Genomic DNA, 22,184 nt, shown 5'->3' with positions numbered 1-22,184 from the left:
TTTTACTTCTTTTTCAATTCAAATATTATTAACTTTTACTTTCTATCTTACTAGTGGAAATTTATGTATTTTATTGGTTTTTCCTAACAACTAACTCTGCCTTGTGAATGCTCTCTATTATATATTTTGTTTCATTACACTAAATTCTTTCCCTACATTTTTGGAGGTATTCATTATGTTCTTCTTCATTTAACTTTTTTAATTGGGATGATAAGTTCATCTCTGACTATTCTTTTATTTTCCAAATTTATTAAGGAATAAATAACAAATTATATATTTTTAAAGTGTACTATGTAATGATTCTGATAAAGGACAGAAGGCTATAAATGTTCCTCTTAGTATCATCTATTTGTATCTAGATATTTGAATTTTTTATTATCCTTTAGTATTAACTATTTAAAAATCTATCATCTATTTTTACATGTGTGTTATACAAAATTATACTCGTACATCTCAACATTGAAATAAAGAACAAACTGACAGTAAGTAGAGAAGAGGAGGAAGAGGGATAAAGGGGGAAAATAGAGGAAAGGCCATCAAGGAACATGGCCCTCCACAAGGAACATATATAAAGAACACATAGACAAAGCCAAAGGGGTAGGCTTGAAGATGGGAGGTGGGGATAGGTGGAGCAGGGAAGCATGGTGGATGGCAAATGGCTACAAATGTACTTGAACAACAATAATTAATTAATTAATTAATTAATTAATTAAATGGCCACACAAGAAACTATACTAATAAACTTCTAAAGCTATATAGAAAATTTTATTTTACTTTTAATTTCATTGCTGTGTTCTCAAGAACATGTGAATACACAAACACACACATATGTATATATATTTGCTAGATCATTTTTAAGCCTATTAATATTCATAATTTTAATTTGACTTGCCAAAACAGATGGCTATGTTGAAATCTCTCAAAGGTTGATACATTTGTTGACTTCCTTTCTTATTGCTTTAGTTCCATACAAGTATTTAGTTAATGTTTGTTTCTAGTTAGTTGAACTATTTTTTCTATTATAATCTCCATATTTAAGAATGCTCTTTTTCTTCAAGATTCCCACAGTAATTTGGGAGTCTTGGGCAATTGTCCAGCCCAACACCTGTTTTATTTGGCTAACTTATACTAAACTTGACTCATGTCATTTCCAGCATGAATCATCCCATCCTGTGCAGAAGTCATTAGGCATTCATTCTCTGAGATCCTGCTCTTCTGCTTCCCACTCATCTTCTACATTTATCCATCTACATAAAAATCTTACTTATCTCATATGTACGTCTGAGCCAAATCGAAGACAGCAACCAGCTGGCCCATTGGATCCTTGAGCCACTGGACCCAGGGCCTGGGCTCTGACGCAAAGCACTTTCTCAGTAAAGGTCTACTTTGTGAACAAATAGTAGTAGCTACATATACTATATTCTAACTGGAGATGTCAAGTATTAATGATGTAATGGGAGTGATACAGTATTTCTCTTCTACAATATACTATAAAAATATAAGGCACAATCATCAGTTGAAAACAAATATCTGACTGTAAATATATATCTGTGTCTGTGAATTTCCCTCTTATAAGGGACTGCTTTCACTGAGTCCCATAGATTTTGGGTTGTTGTGTTCTCATTTTCAGTTACTTCGAGGTACTTTCTGATGTCTTCTTTGACTTCATTGTTAGCCCATTCATTGTTTAGTAACACTTTATTTAGCCTCCACGTCTTTTGTGATTTTCAGTTTTTTTCTTGTGAATGATTTCTAGTTTCATGCCATGGTGGTCGGAGAAGATATTTGATATGACTTCAATCTTCTTGAACTTACGGTGACTTGTTTTGTGTCCTCATATGTGGTCTATCCTTGAAAATATTTCATGTGCACTTGAAAAGAATGTACATTATTCTGCTTTGGGATGAAATGCTCTGAAGACATCAATTAGATTAAATCCATCTAATCTAGTGTGTCATTTAAAGTCACCGTTTCCTTGTTGACTTTCTGTCTGAAAGATCTATTCATTGATGTCAATGGGGTGTTAAAATTTCCTACTATGACTCTATTATTGTCAATCTCTCTCTTTATGTCCTTTAACATTTGCTTTACGTATTCAGGTGCTCCTGTGTCGGGTGCATAAATGTTTACAAGGGTTATATCCTCTTGTTGGATTGCTCCCTTATTATTTAGTGTTCTTTGTCTCTTACTATAGCCTTTGTTTTAAAGTCTATTTTGTCAGATATTTTTCCTTCCATTTGCATGAAATATCTTTTTTCATCCCTTTACTTTTAGTCTGTGTATCTTTTGTTCTGTAGTGAGTCTCTTGGAAACAGCATGTATGTGTATGGGGGTCTTGTTTTCTTATCCATTCAGCTCCCCTAGGACTTGTGATTGGAGCATTTAAGCCATTAACATTTAAAGAACTATAACTGAATACCAATAAAAATTTTAAAAAATAAATAAAATAAAATAAAATGAAAAAAATTAAAAAATAAAGTGATTATTGACAGGTATGTATTTATTGCCACTTTAGACTTTAACAAAAATTTTAGAATTAAAATTATACTTGCATTCATTTATTTGTTTTTGAACAGTTCATGTTATTTGTGCATAAAATTTAGTAATTTAAGTAAATAAAATGTCTAAACTATTATTTTTAATTCTTAAAATGAAATATCCATCAGAATGCAGTAATTTTATTTAAGAATTAGGGATCTATGAAACAAAAATGTCTGTGAGTTTTGCAGCTTATTACTACTATTAAATGTATAAAAATACTGGGTTAGTTACTGTCTGTTACAAGTCATAGTAATGTGTTATGTACAAAAGAAATACATTTGCATATTCATGTAAAGGATAGTCTTGACCTTTATTCACTACAAGAATTAGAAATGTCTTTTATGGATCAGCTTTCTTTCTCTCATGTCATCAGAGTTTTTATATATTATGAGAGGTCAAAATAAAAAAAAAATGTTTTATTCATTATATAATCAGAGAAGAGAGTAGTTCTTTATTAATTTCCTTAAAGTCCAGCCCCAGATTTGGGAATGTATGTGAGTTCTATTTGTTGAAGGATATCTAAGCAGTTGACAAAGGGCATTTCTAGAAATGAGCTATGTGATCTTTAACACTAGTCTGTGGAATGAATTTGAGATTCGTATACTGTACACGTGTAGCCTGGGAGCTGAGTACCAAAAAAAGATCAGTATTAACTGGATTTTGTGTATCTGTCATTCCTGCAGTGCGAGAAATCTGTGGACTAGTTTGTAATTGCCATTGTTTGGCTTATTACAATAAACAGAACTGATAAGGCTTAAGCTATTTGCCTTGTGAGCTGCACTTCACATCCCTCTCTTGAATTAAAATCGCATGCACATATCTGCACTTAGTTTTATTTATCTGTCAGAAATAGAGAAAGGCAGTATGCTTTCAGTGTGTGAAACCATGGAACAAACAGGTCAGAAATTATCATTATTTTAATATTCTAGTCCAAATGAGTGATTACATGTGCGTTTCTACCATCTATCTTCTATCTAAAGTATATTTTTATAAAAAAATACTGATTTTTTTACAAGTGGCCTTTGTCACATTTTGTCAAAGCCTTAAATATGATCTTAGCACATGTGACAATCTGCAGAATGCAGCGTGTTTTTTCTCTGTCAATTACGTGTGGTTTTTTTAGAGCTGCTCTACAGTTGGACAATTGGACTATGTTTGTAGATAAGAAATACAAGTAGATTATCTGAACTGCTTTGATTTTTCTCCCAAAGTAAAAATTCTTCATAATATTTCTACTCTTAGGATGCAGGCTTCTCACCTGTGCAATTCTAGGCTCACTAGCAGTCACAGCGGATGAACTTGCACATTTTCAGATACCTGTGATGAGTTAATTCATGCATACACAAGGTATTTCCCTCAGAAATCCTGTATGTAACTTCTAACAATTATCATACATCATCACCACCATATACCCACCCCCGATTCTCACCCCAGTGTCCTGGGGAGTGATTTTTACCCCCAGAATTTGGAAAACATTTCTCATATTTTTCCTACATGTTGTGTTAATAAAGGTTATTGATTGCTGTGATTCTGTTCATTTCCTGTTTGAATGTTGTATCCAATGGATTTTGCATGTTCTGTGCAGAAGTAGTCTGTGTTTTCTTAAACTACTACCCAGTTTTTATGAAGATATTCTCCCTCCAAAAAAGTATAATCTAAATGAAGTATTGTTTTAAAATATGTTTCATATGGTCAGTTCTTCAGGAGTTTTATATTTTGATTAGTCCAGCGATGGACAAATCGTTATGCATAGACAAAGAACTTGAAGTGTTGCCCACGAACATTCAGTAGTTGGATTAGTATCACCTCTGTATTATAAGGGACTTCTGTGTTTTCTGTAATGACTGGTCTTTGTTTTCTGGAAAAACAATTTATAGTTCATTTTCAGATAACTATACATATGGCATTTGTATTTTAATTAAAAAGGCTGTTATTATGTCTGATTCTTATAAGCAGAAATTCATTATAAGGACACTTCTCATTTCCTTGAGATGTTCTCTTTCCTTTCTTCTGGGGTTCTTAAATAGCAAAATCCAGTTAAATTATGTGCTTTCAGGAGTTAATTTTTGCCACCATATGTCTCTAAAAGTGATTTAATTTTATCTAAAGCATATTTGCCGTGATATTTATGTTCTGTCCTGTGCAGAGACAATAAGGATTTTAAAAAACATTAGTCTACCATTGTTTTAACACAGTAACACACAACGTGTGTATAATATGACAAAAATGTCTGTCTATTTAGATTTATTTTTAATATCTGAGCTCTATTGTTGCTTTTGAAAACTTTGACTTAGCAAAGCATCTTTATGGTATATAAACATGGCTGACACAAAAATGTTACTTCCATTATTCTTATTAGAGACTTGATCTTCTGATTTGATAATGGTTAGAAAATTTAAATCACAAAATTAATTATGATCAAAAGACTAATTTGAGGGATTATAAAAAAACTGTCTTTAAAGTTCTATTAATCAGTTTACATATCTGAAGCTTTCTCAAATGGGAGTACCAGCAACCCTCCCCTGATTCTAGCAAATTCAAATTCTCTTGAAAATCTGTGCACGTGTATGTCTATCTTAAATTTAGTATAAAATAAGTTATACAATTACTACTCAACAACTGTATTAGTTATGTGACCTGATTGGTGGAATACCGAAGTTCTTAGATAATTTATGAAGCCGCTGGAAGTAATAATTCTTTTTATATTTACATAAATTCTTAATATTTTAGATAGTTCTTTTATGATAGGTAACATCACACAGAGTTGATACATAACAAAAATCTCATCCAAAAGCCATTTTTATATTTGAAATATAATACTTTTTAAATGTTGATCTTGTAGGCAAAATAGTTCCTACACTCTCATCACCTCCGATGGTTGGATTGTAGAGCCTCTTGAGTTCTCTATGTAGACATTCTTTCTAACTTTTATACCTATCTTTTTTCTTTTATTTTCTTATTGTTTTGGCCAGTGTCTACAGTAAAATTTTAAATAGATTATTGATTTCTGACATCTTTACTTTATTTTTCCTGGAATTCATGGGAATGTTTCTAAGTGTCTCTACTTTAGTAAAATACTTGTGGATAGTTTTTGATTTATATCCTTTATCAGATTAAAGAAATTTTCTTCTGTTCCTATTCCTAGATAACTTTTCAGTATTGATTATTTTTGTTTAGTGTTGAGTTGTATCAACCTTTTGAGGGTGATGCTCTTTTCTTTAATATATTGATATGCTACATGAAAATATTTGTTGAGAATGAACTATTTTTTAATTTCTGGAATTATTAAATTACAGTTCTTATTTACTGTCTTCAATTAAAATAATGAGCCCCAAGATGGTACAAACTATATTTAATCAATCTAAGTTATTACTAATCACCCTCTTATTATGAATAAATCATTCCCAGTTTCAGTCTTAAGCAAAACAATGATTTAGGAGAGCACTTTTACTTTCAAGTATGGAAGATGGAAGGTAAATTCTTTCCTTGCTAGGCAAAGAGAGAAGAGAGGAAGATAGTTAATAATCTATTGTTAACTATTCCTGCAAAACAAGTTGCCCCAAACTTCAGGAGCTTAAACCAACAAACATTTATTTTCTCACGAAGTTTCCCAGGGTAAAGAATCAGGAGCTGCTTAGCTGCCTGCTTTTGGCTTAGGGTCTCCCACAAGGTTGCAATTTAGTGCTGGTCAGGATGGCTGTCACTTGAAGAAGCTGAAGAATCTGCTTTTGTGATGATTCACACAGCTGTTGGCCCAAAAAAATGCTTTAATTCATCACCATGTGGGTTTTTCCACAGAGCTGTTCACACAACATGGGAGCTGGCTTCTTCCAGCTCAAATGATCCGAAAGAATCAGAGAGAGAGAAAACCCAGGAGAGGAGACACCATTATGCATTTGTGAGTGTGTTTGGAAAGTGGCGTACTATCCCTTCTGCTCTCTTCTGTTCTTTACAAGAGAGTCACCAAGTCCAGGCCACACTCCAAGGGACCAGACTGCTGCGCTTCTTAAAAGAAGGGATATCAAATCATTTGAGGCCCTATTTTTAAAATCACACCTATGAACACTTTCTTTTCTAAAGCACAGTGAATAACAAATATACTGCAACTCTATTCCACCCCATTTTTCTACAATGTGGCCTGTCTTCTTTGGGCTAGATATTGTAGGCTTTACTTTATTCTTTTGTCCTTCACAATGTAAACCAGAAAACTGTATGCTCCAACCAGGCCCTGGAGAATGCTTAAAAAGGTGATGCTTTGAAATTTCTACTTTCGATGCTGAAAACATGGAAAAGATGGAAGGCAATATTTAGGTGCTAATTTGTTTATGTATATGCCCTAATGGTTTTGAATATCAAATAACATTATTTTATTATTTCAATTTTTACATGTGTAACAGCAATAAAATAATATAAATCTAAATTTATATAATTAGAGCTTCTCTGTGTCATAATACATGCATTATAACATTTAGTATTAAATCCAGGTTTATGTGATATACAGGAGTTTGCAATTGTCGTGAATTTATATAGGCAAACAAAATAACTTGGATTAAAAACAGAATCCATATAATTCAAAGTTTTAAAGTAGGAAATGGAGAACCATTCTTGAATGTTTGCCTGTAAACAACATTAAATTTGCTTTACTGTCAAACAGTATTAAGCTTTAAAATATTAACGAATGTCATGAGAACCTAACCAAACTTACAGAACGCATTTGTACCAAATGTGTGAATGTTTATCGTATACAACATTCACAAATGTACAGTGTATGCAATGCTCACATTAACACAAGATCGCCACTCTCCATGTCTCACCACACCAGGTCATAATGGCATTGACTGATTTCTCTCTTCATGAATAGGTATATAGTGATCATTATCTCAACAGAAGTTATCAGTGAATTCCATCTTCGGGCTTCCTTCAGCAAACAACTCAGAAAGCAAATACTAAAGCCAGGCTTAGCAAGTCTACTACAAATTCGAACTGGTCAGAAACCAGTGTCAGAAAACTCTTCCAATCCCTTTTCACCATTTTATTTTTTTAATTTTTATTTTTCTTTCTTTTTTTTTTTTTGATGAGAGAGAGATTCGTTGTTCCACCTATTTATGCCTTCATTGGTTGATTCTTGTATGTGCCCTGACCAGGGATCAAACCTGCAACCTTTGTGTATAGGGTCAATGCTCTAACTGAGCTACCCAGCCAGGGCACCTTTTTACCATTTTAAATGGCTTGGAGTACAAACCAGCTGTTTCCTGATTTAGCTTTCCTGATAAAGCTGAATATCTTCACTTTCTCTTTCATAAAACAAAATTGAGGGCAACTAAATTGAGTATCTTTTTCTAAAAATGACTCTTTTCCTGTTGTCATGTGCTCCTTCTTAGTTCAATAAGAATATACCCATTATCTTCCAAAATTCTTGCAATACTAATTTGGGGCTCAGCGGCTTCCCAATTTATGTTAATGGCTCTAAATTCCATTCTTATTTCTAAGTACATGGCAAGTCCATCCAGTGTGTTTGGGCCTCTCACTGTCCCGTTTTTGTTCTCTACCACTTCTCCCTCATCTCTCCTCACCTTCTCTAAATTCCATATCAGAGGGCAGGAATGCAATCATTTTAAGAACAAATGATTACATTTCAGGAATGCAATCATTGGAGTGTTTCATCTGCAAAATACTGGGCCAATTGAGATTGAAGAGATCAGACATTCCGATTCCTTTGGTTTTTCCAATTTAATTTCTGCCATCCCCTAAAGGGTGTGTATTTTGTGTGTTTTTCCATTACTTGGTTTATTTTTCTCTTCTCCCACCAATTAGTAAGTTCCTGAAAGTCTTATTCCCTTCTTCATTTCTGCCTCTAAAATATCCTGAGTTCATTTTATTGAGTTAATGTCAGTAAATATTTACTGAGTGATCACTGCTGACATCTTAGTACTGGGCTTTTACCATAAGCACTTTCTTAAAATAGTCATAATCATGGCCAACTCTTTCTCAGCCATCTTTCTGGCATCTTAAATCTTTTTTCTATATATTATTCTTTATCCTTTTTGTCTTTAATATGCATATGTATGTGTGTATATGTGACTTGTATTGGATTCTTGTCTCCTTGAGAATTCCTTCATCTCTTCCCGCCGCCCCCCTTTGCTGGTTCTTTCTCCAAAGGCCTGTTGACTATAGATTTCCCCTAAAATGTCTTTTTTTGAGATGCTACTCTTTCATAGTTGATGCATAAGGAACTTTGCCACCTGAATAGCTGCAGATAACACTTGTGTATGGACTAATTTAAGGCCTTTTTGGCTACCTCAAGCTACAGTGTAGAAAACTGCATTAATGAGCCTTACTGTGTACAGCTGCTTCTCCTCATTTAAGATGTGAATGTGGGAAACATTACCATTCAGTGTGCTTTCGTCGATGAGCTCCCCTTTGTCATACCTTCCACATGTTGAAGATCTCCCACTTGAAAAAAAATTACCTTCACGTTAAGGTATTCTTCTAAAACTCATCTCTCTCGCATTTACCTTTTGTCATATTTGTGGATACCATAATAATGGTATAACACATAGGCTAAAGTGTCCTCATGTCTTAATGAGGATATTAAGATAAAGCACACCCTCCCCTCATTGGCTGTCAGAGTTGGCAGAAAAATATTTCAATATCATATTAAACTATTACAATTTTTATTTATATGTATTATATTGTAGAAATAAAATTAATATCGCCAAAAATTTCTCTTCAAAAAGTGATGTTCCTCTTCAATTCAATAGCCTAAATTATCTGAAATGCCCATAAACTAATTCCAGGTAATACATTTCAGCATTGAATAAGATGAAATATCTATAGTTTATAAAGTTATATTTTCTTTCTAAGTTAGCCAATTAACCAAAAATAGAGGCTTTATTTTTCAACACATAATGTCTATGTGTTGCTTATTACAATGCGTAGTGAAGATAATGATGACAAAGAATTCACGTGCAGTACCAGGTAACTTTTAAAAATTCTTATTTGTAAGTAAACTGTTTGATCGAAATATGCATATAGGAAAGTGGACAAGTTATTTGCATTGATTGGTGAAGTTTTGCAAAGGATCCCTTACATGTAACCAGTACCCAGATCAATAGAAGAACATAAAATACTATATTTTGTGACGTTTTATTCTGTTATGAAGAAATGTTTGACATGAAATTGTGAGTGTTTATTATTGTACAAAACACACTAAAGAAATCAACAAAATCAATTATCCACATTTTCAAAATCCAAACAAGGTTTCAGTGACAGTATATGTAAATATTTTAATACAGATTTGACCATTAATTTTTATGAAATTTATTCCTTTGAAAATAATCTAATTATAACATTTCTGGGTGGTGTCGCTATGCTTAGTTGCTGAAGGACAACTGTACATCATCTTGATGAAACTTCTACTGTGTTTCTTGTTTGCTTGGTTTTGCATGAACCTTCTGAAAGGTATGGAATGTCCCATAGGAGCGGTCTTCCTTTTTCTGTGTGGGTGCAGCGCGGAACGCGTCCCTGCGGAACGTTGCGTCCACTGCACTGTGGTGCAGTGGGATGGTTCCGCGTCACATAGTCAGAGGGAGGTAGATTAATAGGGAGTTCTAGCTGGAAATTTCTTCCCTGTTATTGTTCTCCCTCAGCGGTTGATGGCTAAGTTAATTCTCTTTAGTTTTGTCATGCTCTAAAGCACACATTGCCAAGCAATGGTAAGCTTTATGAGGAAAAAAAAAGAAGCAATGGTGTCCATCAAAGTCTTCAAGTTGCATTTTTAAACTTTGGCTTGACCCGATGTGCCATTCAAAACAGCTTCAAAAGACCTTTTTTTAAAAAAAGAAAGGTTGAATATGTCCCGAGGCTATCGGTTTTGAGTTAAACTGGGTGAAGTAGAAATATTTTACTCATCAGCTTTGCAGTCACAGAGTTTGCCTCAGCTAGAACAAAACTGCTGAGGCATTTAGAGAAAATTAACCCCCCATCCTGGCGGCCAGATGTGACTGGTTTCTGATGAATGCACATGAGTGGACTGAAAAATCAAGAGACTGTGAAATTCCTGTCAGGTCCGCGCAGTGCGGAATGGGCTATTGACTGCTTTCTGTATTTCCCTCCATCATTCTTCTTGAACACTGCCATTAATTTCCTCCCCTGCTCTGACTGGTGCTTTTTCCCCCTCCCTCTTCCCTTTAGCTCTGCCAGCTGCAGAGAAGGGTACAGAAGGTGTGGCAGCAGTACTTGAAACTGGTGGTCCTCCACAGCCGGGTGAGGCTGGCCAAGTTCCAGACAGACTCTCAGGAGAGCATTCACAAAATATTAGCTGTGCAGGTAGGTGATTGCAGGGAAGTAGGAAAGATCATTGTGATCTAGATTGAAAAGCAAATGATGGGTAGTGTGATGAAGCATTAAAGCCATATCCCATCAGAGTTTTATAAATTTTTAACCTCTTTAATAAACTGGAATTGCATGAAGGATGAATTCAGTAAGTTCGCATATATACCACGCATACTTTGGGGCAGAAAGGAGATTGAACTTATTTCTCACAAACCTCGGAATGGATTTTTATAAGTACGTTTGGTATAAATATACATTTTCAAATCTTCAAGCTCTGCAGATGGCATTCAGCTGTTTAAAAGATACTGTCAACAGTAGCCTTGTGTTCCTTTTGTGTGAAATCTGCAGCGAAAATGGCACTCGTGTTTATTTTACTTAACTGTTTTCTTTCCCCTTCCATTTTGCAAGAGGCTTATCTGCCTAAGCAGGTTTGGAGGCGACTTTATGTGAAAAATAAGCAATTTTGTGGTTTTAGATGCATGTGAAATTTTACTATGTGTTCCAGTGAAAACTTTCAGTGGATCAATTATCTTAAATTAAGACTGCGATCTACGTTAGAAACCTATATTGACTATGTGAAGACTTTTTTATTAAAATCACTTAAATATTTTCACATTACTATTATATAAGATGTTACAATATTATAAAACATGGCCTCCCAAAGGAAAGTATACACCACCTTGTTCTATTAAAAAGAAAAAAAATAGAAGTATCTATTGTATAAAAAACAAAAACAATGACACATGCTCTTTAAAACCATAACTTTCATTCACTTGCAACACAATCTATGCTCAACCTAAACAAACTGAATGTTTTTCTAAATATTTTAATTACATGTGCACTCATGAAGCTTTTACCACCAATAAAGAAAAGGATTTTGTAAAGTACTTTCAAAACTATTTCAAATTTCATTTTTCTGGTGATAATTTTTGCTGTTTTCTTTTGAATATGGCTCCTATGTATGTACTCCGCATACTTCATATAAGGGTTCTAGTGAAAATGAATAACAAAAATTGTAAATAATAGGAGAAATTTAAAGTTTTGAAAAGGCAGAGCTTAAAAAGTATAGGTTTAATGGAAATTAATCTACATACAAACTTGAATATAAGCTACAACTGTAGTATTTTAGAAGTCAGGAACATATTTTAAAAAGTATGTTAACATACATTATATTAAAAATTATGAACTGGCTATATAACCTTTGATCTCTTTTTTAAATACTCAAAAATAATCTATGTGTTCTAAGTATTGTCTTAGAAAAATCCCATATTTCTGTCCAAATGTAAATATTATTAAAGCTCTCACAAATGATAAATTCTCATTGCGAATTAGGATTCATTTTGAAATATTGAAAATGTCAGTAGAAACTATTAGAATATTGGTAACGTGAATTTTCAATCCATAACTTTCAATAATCATTATTCTAATTTTGTATTAGAAATTCACCAATAATTTCTTTACCAAACTTGATCTTAAATTACTCATTTCTATGGCTGCTATAGGGCAGTGGACATGAAGGAGCAGAGATGACAGGGCAGTGTCGGTGGGAAACCCCATCTAGAGACGCAGCACCAAGCCTTAACTGTATTTGGGAAACTTGAGGAGCATGACTTGGTGCACTTTTTTCTTAACTGCGGTAGATGTCTTCAATGTAGGATATTTAACTTTTGGCTTTTCATAAAAATCTGAAAGTACAATTTTCAGGATCTTGCCATGAAACAATAGAAACACATGCAATGCTTTTGGGGAAAAAATCCTAAACTTTCAGCACGGAGCATACCACCATGTCCTCTATGCGTACCATGTCCTCTGGTTTTGTTTTTAGCAGCCCACACTTCCTATTTGTTGCAATGCTCTTCTTGCTAGAAGATTCTAAGCTCCACTGGGGCTTTCCACCATCGGTGAAATTAGTTCAATTCTTGCTCAGGTGTTTTTACGGCGTATGGTAGCAAGACCACTTATGGAATCTGAAAGTATTCTGTGCCTATCTCGTTTTCAATGATTACGTCCAATTTTGGAAAAAGAAAACATGGCAATTTAATTTGTTTGCAGAGTGAGTCTTCAGGTGTCAATGTCTACTGTTTGACTCAGCAAAGGCCAAAAATAGCTCAACAGACCAGATGTTATTATTCTCTCCTTTCATATAATTTAATGGTATGCCAATAGTGGGGAATTCTTTAATGCTATTCAGTATGTAAAACTCTTTGGTATCTTCTTGGGGAAAAAACACTGGGCTACAGCTGTGAACACATCATTTAAATGAGAGAACGTGTTGCAGCTACAGTATGGAAATGCAACCGTAGCAGCGTAAGCATGCATATTTTGTCTGGGTACAGGATATGACAGTCCCCTTGCACTTTTTCAAAAGTTGAATACGTTTGCAGTATTTTATAGAGGTTTGGAAAGCATAGTTTAAGGGTCATATTGATACATTGGAGAGCAGCAGTATAAGAAAGATCAGGGAAAGGGAGGAATATGCAAAATGTAGAATGCTTAATTGTAGAAGGAAAGACTTCAGAAGAACAAACATTTAAAGAACTGCTACGTGGAGGTCAGCATATTATGTATGTTTATTGTTGAGCTCTAGAGGGCAACACCTGGACCAGCAATAGAAGAGTTTGGGAGGAGGGTTTGGGCTCAGTAGTAGAGATTCTAACAGATGTTGCTGTCCAAACAAGCACTGCCGGTGCCCAAGCAGCAGTTACTGCAGTGGGTGAGGAAAAGTGAATGATCTAAGAGCCCGAAGAACATCTCCTCCTGGAATGTTCCCCTGACCTCCCTCCTTGCACAAACATCTGTGCAAATGTCTTTGTGTCCTCTCCCACTAGAATGTGAGACTTCTCAGTTGGACAGCACATATTATTTGTTCATCTTTATCTCTCTGGCACCAACTACAGTTCTGGAAACATAAGTACTCAAAAATATTTGTTGAGTGAATTGATTGTTAAGCGAAATAGTGAATTGGTTTATTAAGATTGAATGTGATAACCTCAAAGGTTCTTTTCAGCTCTAGGTGCCTACAGTTCTGTAAGTTACTAAACAAAAGCATTCTCTGGGTGCTTTGCTAGGAATTTTGTTGGGACAGAAGTAAGATGCTTAACCATGTCTGTCTGTCTCTCTGCCTCTGTCTCTCTCTCTCCCCCACTCTCAAGCACACTCACACACACACACAATACATCAGCACATACAGGGACAGCTCAATTTCCTGTATCTTCAAAAGAACTGTGCAAATGAAAAGAAGCCAGAAAAAAACACAGGATAAAAATACAAAATTACTTAACAATGACATAAAAGAAAATCTCTGAAGCTCTGTGATCTTTTAAAGACAAAAGAAATTATAGAAATGTAGACCTTTAAAATATTTACATTTAAAAATAGTATCATTGAGCAGTAACATTAAATTGCTAAATCTTACTGGTTAATTCTAGATTGCAATAAAAAATGATACTTTAATATAGTTGCCAAAAATTTAAGAATATCTACTAGCAGTCTAGATATAAGATTTGTCATCCCGAAACTACTAAAGTAGAAAAGTACCATAAAAATAGAAAGATTTAAAATACAGGAAGGAAGACAAGAAGAGTATAAAAATGTACAAACTACATCCAAACATATTAGTGAACATAATAACTGTAAATGGCTTCATTACACAATTTAAAGTACAGACCTACAGATTGGTTATAAAAACAAAACCCATCTCATTTAGAAGGGATGGTACCTTAGACAAATAGGAAATGAATGAAGAGTCCAGAAAAAAAAGAATAAGAAGTTCTAATTTAAAAATAGAGAGAGAGACAGAGAGAGAGAGACTTCAAGGGAAAAAATTTAAAACACTAAAGTATGGGTACTGATACAATATTAACTTATTAAGACATATCAATTATAAATTAATTCACATGACAGCATAATTTCAGAATATATAAAGTAAGAACTGATTGAAAGCCAGAGGAAACTTTTAAAATTTATAATCACAATAGGAAATACTAGCATATATCCTTGAACCTTTTAAAAATAAAAATGTATGAGCATAACATAACAAATCCTGTGAGTTTTTACTCAACTACAAAGAAATTCAGCTATAGAAAATGTATTAATTATCCTGACTTGTGTGGCTCAGTGCATTGGGCATCATCCCACAAAGCAAAAGGTCACTGGTTGGATTACCAGTCAGGGCACGTGCCTGGGCTGTGGGCCAGGACACACGGTTGGGGGTGTGCCAGAAGCAACCGATCAATGTTTCTCTCACACATCAGTGTTTCTTTTCCTCTCTTTCTGCCTCCCTTCCCCTCGCTCTAAAAATAAATAAATAAATACATTTTTAAAAGAAAAGGTATTAATATAATTTAATGTAATGACAGATTAGAGAAAGATTATGTGATTACCGTATATATTCTAAATAATATTTGCTAATAAGAGCAACATACACTTTAATAAAAGTCACAAAATAGAACAAGACTGCCTTATCTTAATTAAAATATACTAAGTGATACATTACTGGAAACATTTTATTAAAATTAGGGCGAAAAATAAGGATTCCTGCTGCTGTCATCACTGTGTATCTCTGCACTGAAGCCTTCGAGGTCGTAGGCCAAGAAAAGTGATAAAGCAGCACAGAGACTGTTGACTATATTCAAAAGAAAACAGCAAAAATAGCCAGGAGAAAATGAAAGTTGAAATAGCTTTGAAGTGCTTCACAAGATCTTTTTATTTGTGGTAAAAGCATCATGAAGTGCACATGTAATTAAAATACTTAGAAAGAGATTTGGTTTGTTTAGGTTCAACATGCATTGTTTATGTGGCAAGTTGGTGAAAACTATGGTTTTAAAGAGGCCCACACCAAGACACATCATAATTAAAATACCAAAGGTTAAAGATAAAGAGAGAATCTTAAAAGCAGCAAGAGAAAAGAACTTAGTTGCCTGCAAGGGAGTTCCTATAAGACTGTCAGCTGATTTCTCAAAAGAAACTTTGCAAGCTAGCAGGGATTGGCAAGAAATATTCAAAGTCATGAAAAGCAGGGACTACAGCCAATATTGCTCTACCCAGCAAAGCTGTCATTTAGAATCGAAGGGCAGATAAAGAGCTTCTCAGAGAAGAAAAAATTAAGGGGTTCATCACCAAATGATTATTATGTGAAATATTAAAGGGACTTATTTGAAAAAAAGATCAAAACTATGAACAATAAAATGGCAAAAATACATATCTATCAACAACTGAATCTAAAAAACAAACTAAGCAACAAGAAGAACAAATACAGAATCATGGATATGGAGAGCATTTTCATGGTTGCCAGATGCTAGGGGAGTATGGAGGACTGGGTGAAGAGGTGAAGGGATTAAGTACAAATAAGTAGTTACAGAATAGCCATGGGGATGTAGAGTACAGTATAGGAAATGGAGTAGCCAAAGAACTTACACACATGACTCATGGACCTGAACAACGGTGCGGGAATTGCTCGAAGGAGTGGGGGGTGCTGGGTGGGGGTGGGGTGTAAAGTGAGAACAATCAGGACAACAGCAATAGCATAATCAAATATAATCAAAATAAATTTTAAAAAATTCTGCTTTTTAAAGAACATGTATCATTGTTTTTGTTTTTTTACACAACAGATACTTCTAGTTTTTTGCTTTTTAATAGACCAAGGTAGCATGTGCTTCCCTTTGGGAGGCCATGTTTTATAATATTGTAACATCTTATGTAATAGTAATTTGAAAATATTTCAATGATTTTAATAAAACAGTCTTCACATAGTCAATATAGGTTTCTAAAATAGACCATAGTCTTAATTAAGACAAGTGATCCACTGAAATTTTTACTGGGACAAGTGGTAAAATGGCAAACTGAAGTATAAAGTTCCTAAGGATAAACCTAATAAAAAGTTAGCTCAATCCCTTTGGAGAGAGCCACTAAACAATACTAAAAAGATATAATCAAGACCCAAATAAAGGTAAAAATATATTATGTTCATAAATGATAAGATTATACATATGGGAAAATGCCATATGATGAAAAATATATAAATTCAAAACAATCACACACAAAATCCTGACAAAACTTTTTAATAAAACTTGACAAGATGATTATAAATGCATTTGGAAGATAAAAATCCACAAGAATAGCTCTGACATTTTTTTTAAATAGAAATTGTTTTTAGGTTAGGGTCAAGATCTTATGATACTGAATAATAAAACATCAAAAAGCTACATTAATTAAATTCCAAAAATGCAATTCTTACCAAAGTTTGACAAAATTAATTAATCATGAAAGTATTATAGTTTCCAATCTTTTCACCTTCAGGAATTTGCAACTCCATGTCTGATATTATTTTAAATTCTTAAGAAGAAACTGCACATAGTAGGTGCACCTCTTGTTGTATAATGAATGTAACAAAATAAATGCTTGGTTACCTTTAAATCATTTAATGATTCTTTCCTCAACCTTTAATGTATACATAAACACATAAACAAAAAGAATTAAACAAAACAAATGTTGTAAATTAAAACCTATCAAAATGGCTACTATCTTTAAATCAATAAACAAGCGCTGGCAAGGATGTGGAGAAAAGGGAACCCTAGTGCACTGTTGATGGGAATGCAGACTGGTACAACCTCTGTGAAAAACAGTATGGAATTTCCTCAAAAAATTTAAAATGGAACAATGTTTATTCCATACCCCTGAAATCTGTTTTCCAAGTCTCTCATACTTCCTCTGCTTGAAGATGCTCCCCTATTTCCATCTCACATGATGTTGCTCCTCTTGTATGTATCTTCAGTTACTCAGCGATCCCACTCCTGGGAATATATCCTAAGAATCCTGAAACACTAATCAAAAAGAATATATGCACCCCTATGTTCATAGCATCATTATTTACAATAGCAAAGGTCTGGAAGCAGCCCAAGTGCCCATCAGTAGATGAGTGGCTAAAAAAGCTGTGGAACATATTTACACAGTTGAATACTACTTGGCTATAAAAAGAAGAAAATTCTACCTTTTGCAACAGCATGGATGGACCTGGAGATTATTATGATAAGTGAAATAAGCCAGTCAGAGAAAGACAAATAGCATATGATCTCACTTATATGTGGAATCTGATTAACAAAGTAAATTGACAAACAAAATAGAAACAGAGGCATGGACACATGGAACAGACTTACAGTTGTAAGAGGGAAGAGCAGAATGAATGTAAAAAAGGGAAGGGATTAGCTACAGAACATATATGCGTAACTCATAGACATAGACAACAGTGTGGTGATGGCCAAAGAGAATGGAGGTGAGGACTGGGTAGAAGTGGGCAAAGAGGGGGCAATGGGGACATCTGCAATAGAGTCTCTAATAAAAATAAAGAAAAAATACATTTATAAAAATAGTAAGTAAATAAAATAAAACATCAAATAAATGAACCACATTTTTACTAATATCTTCTATAAATGTAAAATTAGCCTTCCACCCTCTTCCGAAGCTGACTATAGTTAAGAATTAAAAGCCTCCCTTGGTTGGTGTGGCTCAGTGGACCTAGTGCTGGCCTGTGAATCGAAGGGTTGCTGGTTCAAGTCCCAGTTAGGGCACATGCCTGTATTGCAGGCCAGGTCCCCAGTAGGGGGCACCAAGAAGCAACCATATATTGGTGTCTCTCTCCCTCTCTTTCTTTTTCCATTCCCCTCTCTAAAAATAAGTAAATAAAATCTATAAATAAATAAAAGCTTATTGCCAAACATCAATTCAGGGCCAGAAAATTGTGGCTGAAAGAGAACTTATGAGTTTATTTGTTCTATACCCCTACCTTTAAGACTGACTGTTTCTTTATCTTTCTTGGTAAAGTATGCTTTTAGAATTACATTTTGATTGATGGGGGACATGTAAATTATTATAACATATTGAAACTGATTTTACTGTGAACTTATTGAGTGCTAACAGCATGCATATAGTATATGCATCATGATCTTTGATCTTAAGCAGTTTATAGTTACGTTAAAGACTATCAATTAATTTCAAGACACATTTGGGGGGTGGGGGTGCCTACTGTCATTTTTCAGACACTAGGAGTCCAATGGTGGAAGGTGTAATCTCTGTCTTCAAAAAGCTTGCGATCTCATGGAGGAGGCAGGCACAATACGGGGTGGAGCAAAAGTAGGTTTACAGTTGTTCATATAGAAAATTATACAGTGATTAATATATAATAATGTAAGAATAAACTATGTTTTGCAAACTTACCACTGTAAACTTACTTTTGCTCCATCATACATGTCATGTAAATATAAATGATGGCAACAAGAGGAGCACTTACCCAATCTGCAAATACAAGGTCAATTTTCTGAAGGGGATAATTCTTAAACTAAATCTTGAAAGGTAAGAAGACATCAAAAAAAGTTAGGCAGGGGGTTATGGAAGAGAAAATAGCTTGGAGAAATATATGTAAATAAACAGCATAGTACATACTATACAGGGAAAATGGCAAATAATATGATATTATTAGAGAATAAAAAATGCAAGATAGGGAATATCAAAAATGAAGAGGTAAATAAATATACAATATATTAGGGAAAAACTAGTTACATGGTTAGGTGTTACCAGGTACAGACAGTAAACTTCATGAGTGGGCAGGAAGTGGAGAGCGCTACTTAGGCCTGAATTCAGGACAATACCTTTGTAAAAGAGATGGGACTTGAAACGGGCTTACAGGAATAAGTCACTGAAGATACACAGAGGAAGAGGAACATTATGTGAGATGGAAATAGTGGGGCGCCTTTAAGCAGAGGAAATATGAAAGACTTGGAAAACAGGTCTATGGAATAGACATTGTTCCTTGATTTTCTTTTCTCTCTTTAAAAAACATTTATTCGGTCCTCAGTATGTGTTAAACATTGTCATCAGTGCTTTATCCTTTAAGTCATTTAATTCTCTAAGAACATAAAGAGATGCCATCATAGTGTCCCATTTTATGGAAAAGGAAACTGAAACACATAGAAATTACATGTTTTTACTACAGGATACCTGCTCTTCAGCACCATACTGTGGCAATTTTCTGTGTCTCTGATACTGAGATTAGATGGTCTCAGAGGAAGATAGTGGAAGACAAAAGATAAAGGAAGGTGTTTCTTAAGGCCACAGATAACAAGTTGATTAATTTAGATTTGATATTCCAGGAATGCATTAAACATTCAGTAAATAATTCTTGACCATTGTTCAAACCAAGTGCTAAAATTTTGGCATGCACTTCTCAGGTATTTCTTCTTATTGAGAAGGAAGAGAATTGTGGCTGGACTAGTAATAAAATTGACACAAGACTAGATTAACTGGAGGAAAATCAATTTAATGAGTGTGTATGGGAGAATCATACTATGATGCTCAGATCATAAAATGAGGCTTAAAGAAATGATCCAGCCACGCACCTTTTACATTATTTAGACAAAGTAATAATAAATTTGTGAGAAATTGGCAGGCAAAGAATATTAGTGCTCATTATAAAGGGATCTAAGCAAAGTTTGGGCTTTTTTTTTTTTAAGTAAGGAATTTAAACAATGTAGTAAATTAGAAAAGAGGCAATAAGAATTGACTATACAGATTTTTGGCTCCAAGTTGTTTAATTCTAGTGATAAAGGGTGTCTCCCAGGTGCAGTGAGAACAGTTCCACATAAGAGGTGTAGTCACTGCATCCAAGGAGAGAAACAAGCGTCAAGGTGCCCTTGGGCACCAGCTGCTTGTCAGGTAACTTTTCTTCAAAGTAATCAATATGCTATTGTGGGACATTTGGGGGCATCTTGCCTTGAGCTTCCACAGTCTCTAAGCAATGGTATTACCATAGCTTAACTTATTAGCTACCACAGGGGAGAGCACTTAAACCAAAAAAGTATAAAATTAGTATGGAGATTTTGGTAAAAAGAGAAACATAAATTATAGATTCAAAAACTCAAAGAAACCTCCAAAAGATTTACATGAAAATCATACCATGGTACATTGAAGTTGATTTCTGAAAACTAAATATAAAAAAAAAATTAAAGTTAAAGATAAAATCTAAAAGCATCCGAGGGGAAGAAATAAAAAGTTACATCTAATATCTCATCAGAAACTATCAAGGCCAGAAAATGTAGAATATCTTTATACTGCTTAAAGAAAAAAAAATGAACCAGAATTCTCTATCTAGCAGATATATCAGTCCTATAGATCTAAATTCAATAATGTCAAAAGTTATATTAAATATAAATGGACTAAAAACCCCAAATGTTTAAAAAAGATATAGTCACTTTAGCTAAACATATAAAATTCAAACTTATTGTCTAAAAGTGATACACTTTAAACACAAGACACTGATAGGGTAAAAGTAAAAGAATGGAAAAACTCATAGCATAGAACACCAAGCCTAAGTTGGATAGGGTATAGTAATACCAGACAAATTAAACTTCACAACTAGAAAATTACCAGAAATAAAGAAGGTCATTTTATTAAGAGAAGGAATCAATTTGCCAAGCACATATAATGATCCTAAATGAAGCTAATATGAAAATTTCAAAAATACATTAAACAACTATTGAGAAAACAAAGTAGAAATAAAAACATACATAATTATGGTTTGAGATTTTAATATTTCTTTCTAGGAATTAATAGAACATTGAGAGAGAAAATCAATGAGAACATAGAAGAATTGAATAACACTACCAACCAACTTGACCTATTTGACATTATATAGAGCGTTCAATTCAACAATAGCTACATATATGTTAGTTTAAGTGCCTATGGAACATTTCCAAACATTGTCCATATACTGAGCTATAAAACAAATCCTGATGAAGTTAAAAGGGTTGAAATAGTGAAGTGTGTGTTTTCTGACCACAATGGAATTATTAGAAATCAATAATTAAAAGATATCTGAAAATAAACAAAAAAGAACCTCATGTCAAATGTTGACATCTAAGATGGAAATACATTCATTTCACAATTTATCAATGTGATGTAGATTCGGGAGGCTAACAAAGCATTTGTTAATGTTAGATTTCACAAATTAAATTGTCTACCTCCTTTATTCTGTTAAATAATATGCTTAAACCAAAATGTATTGCTCTTTTTAAATTTTAAAATAAAATAAGCATATTTATAATTGTTTTATTAGAAGGATATAAATTTTATGTGTTCTGATTTTTTTGGAATTAAACAAAATAATACCCAGTGTCTAAATCACTTTTAAACTCACTTTATATGGGCAGCACATTTTTCAAGCAGAGGAGCCATGTCAGTGGTGCGGGGGAGAGGAGGTTTGCAAAGACAGGGCTCTAGGTTTGAAAATTAGTGACTAATGGAGCATATCCAGTAGGTAT

The 22,184-nt window shown here is 33.8% G+C and overlaps 1 protein-coding gene across 1 annotated transcript in view; it reads left to right on the top strand.

The window, feature by feature from the left end:
* The window catches only part of CCDC178 (coiled-coil domain containing 178), a 280,932-nt gene that overhangs the window by 245,870 nt on the left and 12,878 nt on the right, over nt 1–22,184 (top strand). Inside the window, exon 19 of the mRNA XM_053912249.1 lies at nt 10,735–10,869. Within this exon, the coding sequence (XP_053768224.1) occupies nt 10,735–10,869 (135 nt within the window). The remainder of the gene's footprint in view (nt 1–10,734; nt 10,870–22,184) is intronic.

This window comes from Desmodus rotundus, chromosome 10, assembly GCF_022682495.2.
Source record: "Desmodus rotundus isolate HL8 chromosome 10, HLdesRot8A.1, whole genome shotgun sequence".
Classification (NCBI taxonomy): domain Eukaryota; kingdom Metazoa; phylum Chordata; class Mammalia; order Chiroptera; family Phyllostomidae; genus Desmodus; species Desmodus rotundus.
The sequence above is the reverse complement of the archived record's forward strand: the minus strand, read 5'-3'. Positions and strand labels throughout refer to the sequence as shown.